The sequence below is a fragment of the Peromyscus maniculatus genome, chromosome 3 (genome assembly GCF_049852395.1).
Source record: "Peromyscus maniculatus bairdii isolate BWxNUB_F1_BW_parent chromosome 3, HU_Pman_BW_mat_3.1, whole genome shotgun sequence".
In the NCBI taxonomy this organism is placed as follows: Eukaryota; Metazoa; Chordata; class Mammalia; order Rodentia; family Cricetidae; genus Peromyscus; species Peromyscus maniculatus.
The window spans coordinates 80,272,429-80,276,911 of NC_134854.1; the positions used below are offsets into that span (position 1 = coordinate 80,272,429).

Sequence of the window (4,483 nt, forward strand, 5' to 3'; positions counted from 1 at the left end):
GAGGAGGTGGAGGGAAGGACTGTGAGGAGGTGAGGGAAGGAAAGAGGGGAAACTGCAGTCCGGATGTAATGCATGAGAGAAGAATGAAGGTTTAAAAAGGTTTATTTTATTTTCCATGTATGAGTGCTTTGTATGCATATATGTCTGTGCTCCACTTTCATGCCTGGTCCGAGAGGGCAATGGATTCTCTGGAATGAGCGTTACAGAGGGTTATGAGCCACCATGTCATTGCTGGGAATCTAATCCAGGAGAGATGGCTCAGTATTTCAGAGCTCATTTTACTCTTGCAAAGAACCTGAATTAGATTCCCAGCAACATCATGGTGCAGCTGCTGTAAGTACATGCTGGTGGGGAAATCAGATGTTTGGCTCTGGCCATTGGGATGAATCTATTCCTTTACTAGGTTAAGCTTTCAAAGGGCAAAATTTGTGTGATACCAAATGTGGTTTATTGTCTCATATTCATAAGGAGCTTTTAGAGGGTCATCAGCCACTAATTCCTGTACTATTTCTATACATATATGCATGCATGCAACTATAAATGTGAAATATATGCGTGAATTTGAAAATACAATTGGGCACTCTTTTTCTCACAAGAATCTGAGTCACTGTATCAGTTTTCTTTCTTTTTTTTAAATCATGAAGCTAATTTTAAAGCACTGAATTATAGTAATTTGACAAAATAACGACACTAGTAACCAGGACAAATAACTAACATAGGCATCAAAGGTGAGACTGTGGAGTGGAACTGCAAACACTGTCTGGTGCTGATGACCTCTGATAACCCTGGGGCCTTGGTTTCCACTGTATGGAAAGTAATCTCTTTTAAAACAGAAATTCCAAAACTGGATCACTATATGGTCATCTTTGGCAAGTTCAAGTTTTTTCCAGTGTGTTGAAAATAGTGTTTGTCTTAGTCGCATGTTCTCTCTTCTTGGAGGCTCCTAGCTCCATATCTTCAGGTTATATAGCCTGTAGCAACTACAGAAAGCAGAGTAACCTTGCCAGGATAGGGGTGGGGTGGTAGGGAACAATGGAGAAGAGACAAGTCATAGAAGGGTACAAGTAGTCTGATCAGGGAAATGGGAAAAGGGAGCGCCTTGTAGGGTCGGGGAAGTGGGTAAAGGAGAATGGTAGGATACAGGAGATCTGAGAGTGTATGTGGGGAAATGGGAGCTCACTAGGGAGGGAGAAGGAGGTAAATCCAGAAGAAGGCAGGAGAAAAGCAAGGTTAATAGCAGGGTACAATGGATCTGATAGAGAAAATGAAAAAACAGGAAGGGGGTTCCTTCGGTGGGGGGAGGTAGGTAAATAGCAATATGGATGGCTGGAAAAGCTATAACGAATCACACTGTTAACCATTTACTACCCGCCCCCTCCACCACAAGGAAAGAAAAATAGTGTTTGTCTCTTTAGCTGGGAGTTAGTTCTTTAAACCTGAGGTAAAGTTCACAAAAGTTTTAAACAGGATGGAAAGTAAGCTGAGAGACATCTAGGGACATTTATAAACATAATGGTTACAATTAATAGGGTGTGGAAAGTGCAGTAATGGCCTCCAACTGTATCTATGTCTTTAATTCCAGATAATGGGGTATAAGATTTCATGGAAAAGTGAACATAAAAACAGATGAATTGAGATAGACATTTTGTGGATTAAAATAGTGATATTATCATGAATTATCACTGTGAATCCATTAGAAATATGAGTCAAAACATGAATGGTTGCAAAATAGAGCTTATTAAAATTATGAAATATGAGACTGAGTCACCTCACTCTTTTGGATTTCTTTTGTGATTTTTTTCCCAGATCAACATAATTTTAATTCAGTTATAAAAATAAGATTAATATTCTGTGTTCATCACTACTGTTTTGGGTGTTGACTATAAAATGAGGCAATTTAAAGCAATAGGATTGGATTTCTAAGGCATAAGGCCCAGGTGCAATACAGGCACACAAAGTGTGCAATCTGTATAAGATGTGAGTGTAAATGCCTTTATTATCTCTAATATATATATACAGGTAGACACATATAGAAATATATGATATCCAGTCTGGAACATCAAAAGTTAAAGAGACAGGTTAATAAAGATTAAGTAGGTAAAACAGAATGATGGTATAGACATACTGACCAGTGAATCACAAGTTTGATGCATACTCCATTATTTTTCCACATATATGAAATATGCTTCCACTATGATGTTAAGAAGAGTGCACTTTCCACATATGTCCTTATTAAAGAATATCCTTTATTTCCAATCTGGACTTGGAGTCATAGCCAATATGTTTCTCCTTTTTTTCTACACTGTCATAATCCTGTGTCACAGACCTAAGGCCATGGACCTGATGTCCTGTCAATTGACCTTCATCCACATAGTGACGGTCCTCACTGGAGGGGACCTTTGGCTTACAGACATATTTGAGTCACTGAACTTTGAGAATGACTTCAAATGTAAGGCAACTTTTTACATGAACCGAGTGATGAGAGGCCTGTCCATCTGCATCACCTGCCTCCTGAGTGTGTTCCAGGCTGTCACTATCAGTCCCAACACATCATTGTTGGCAAAATTTAAACATAAACTTAAAACATACACAATCTATGCTTTCTTCTACCTCTGGTCTTTCAATTTGTCATTCAGTAGTAGGTGGATCTTCTATGTTGGTGCTTTTACCAATGTGAGTGAGAACAACCAGATGAAGGTCACTCAATCCTGCTCACTCTTCCCCATGAGCTATATCACTAGGGCACTGATTTTAACAGTGACAACCTCCAGAGATGTCTTTCTTGTAGGAGTTATGTTGACCACAAGTGCATACATGGTGATCATCTTGTTCAGACATCAGAGGCAATGCAAGCATCTTCACAGCATCAGCCACCCAAGAGCGTCTCCTGAGAAAAGAGCCACCCAGACCATCTTGCTGCTGGTGGTTTTCTTTGTGATCATGTACTGGGTAGACTTCATCATCTCATGCACCTCAGTCCTGTTATGGAAGTACAACCCAGTCATCCTGACTGTTCAAAAGTTTGTGATGAATGTCTATCCCACAATTACTCCTTTGGTACAAATCAGTTCTGATAACAGAATAATCAATATGCTGAAAAACTTGCAGACAATGGGCCACCAAATTTTTTAAAAAGGTTAATTTTTCTCTTCTTTCAAAAAACCAATTTATTTATATGTAGTGCCAGCATGCATATATGTGTGAAATCCTCATTCCAACAGAGGTCGGAGGAGGTCATTGGCCCCTTCCCTTGCACTGGACATACAGATGGTTGTGAGGAGCCATGCTGGTGCAATTTTTTCTCTAAAAACAGATTCTTCTTAAACTATTTAATATTTCAAGTAGCAAAGCATGATTCTTTATATGATTGAAATAAAATCTGTGGTATTACATGTGTACATTCTTGTGACATTTCTGCTGCCAAGTACTATAAAGTTCATTGTACACTACAAGTTGTTGTTTCCACAGGAATTCTCTTACTTGCTCCCTTTTATTTTATATCATAAATGTTCCCTGGATGCTGAGGTTATTCAATGAAGCTTCTTGTTGATAGTGACTTTCTAAGATTTTTTTAAAAAAATATTTTAATTTACACTACACATTCCAGGATAGTTTAAATATCCTATTGTAGCTTTAATTCTGTTTCCTAATTATAATTTCTCTGAATCGTAAAAATGTGAATTTAAATTTTCCATTTTTTTACCACAGTTACTTAATGAGTCTTATATGAAATTTTCATGTGCCTGTTTATTTGCACTCATTTCATCTACATTTATTGAAATACTATTGGTTACTGAAAATGTTTATATATACATACAAATTGTACAATGTGTTTCTATGTGTGTGTGTGTTGCATGTGTGTGTGCACAGACAAAGGATTTGTGTGCATGTGCACGTGCAGGCCATGAGACAACCTTGGCTTGTCTCCATATTCTCTTTACCTTGTATTTTGAAAGAGCATCTCTCACTGTGATGTGGGTCGTGCCAAATAGCCCAGTATGGTAGTCCCCGGGATTGTTCTGTCTCTGCCTCTACAACTCTGTGATTGCCGGTGTACACCAGTATACCCTAATTTAGTTGTTATTTGTTTTCTTGATTTCCAGTGTATTACGTTCTTTATATATATTAGAGCTTAGTCCTCTATTAGTTATGTAGTTGGTAAAAATGTTTTTGCATTTTTTAGTCTGCTGCTTTGTCTGAATGTTGGTTTCTTTACCTTACAGAAGCTTTTCAGTTTCCTGAGATCTCAGCTATTAATTGCTGTGCTTAGTGTCTGTGCTATCAGTGTTCTGTTCAGAAAGTCTTTTCCTATACCAATGAGTTCAAGGCTCTTCCCCGCTCTCCTGTCAGATTCTGTGTATCTGACCTTAGTCAAGGTCTTTGATCCGTTTGGAGTTGAGCTTTGCTCAGGGTGATAAGAATGGCTCTCTTTGCATTTTTCTACATGCATCCACCAGTTTGACCAGCAGCATTTGTTGAAGAT

General features: G+C 38.3%; 1 protein-coding gene across 1 annotated transcript; it reads left to right on the forward strand.

The window, feature by feature from the left end:
* Positions 1-2,223: 2,223 nt before the first annotated feature.
* Positions 2,224-3,132, forward strand: LOC102907641 (vomeronasal type-1 receptor 90-like). The gene has a single exon (XM_042273409.2). It carries the CDS (start codon positions 2,224-2,226, stop codon positions 3,130-3,132), a length of 909 nt encoding a protein of 302 aa, XP_042129343.2.
* Positions 3,133-4,483: the final 1,351 nt, after the last annotated feature.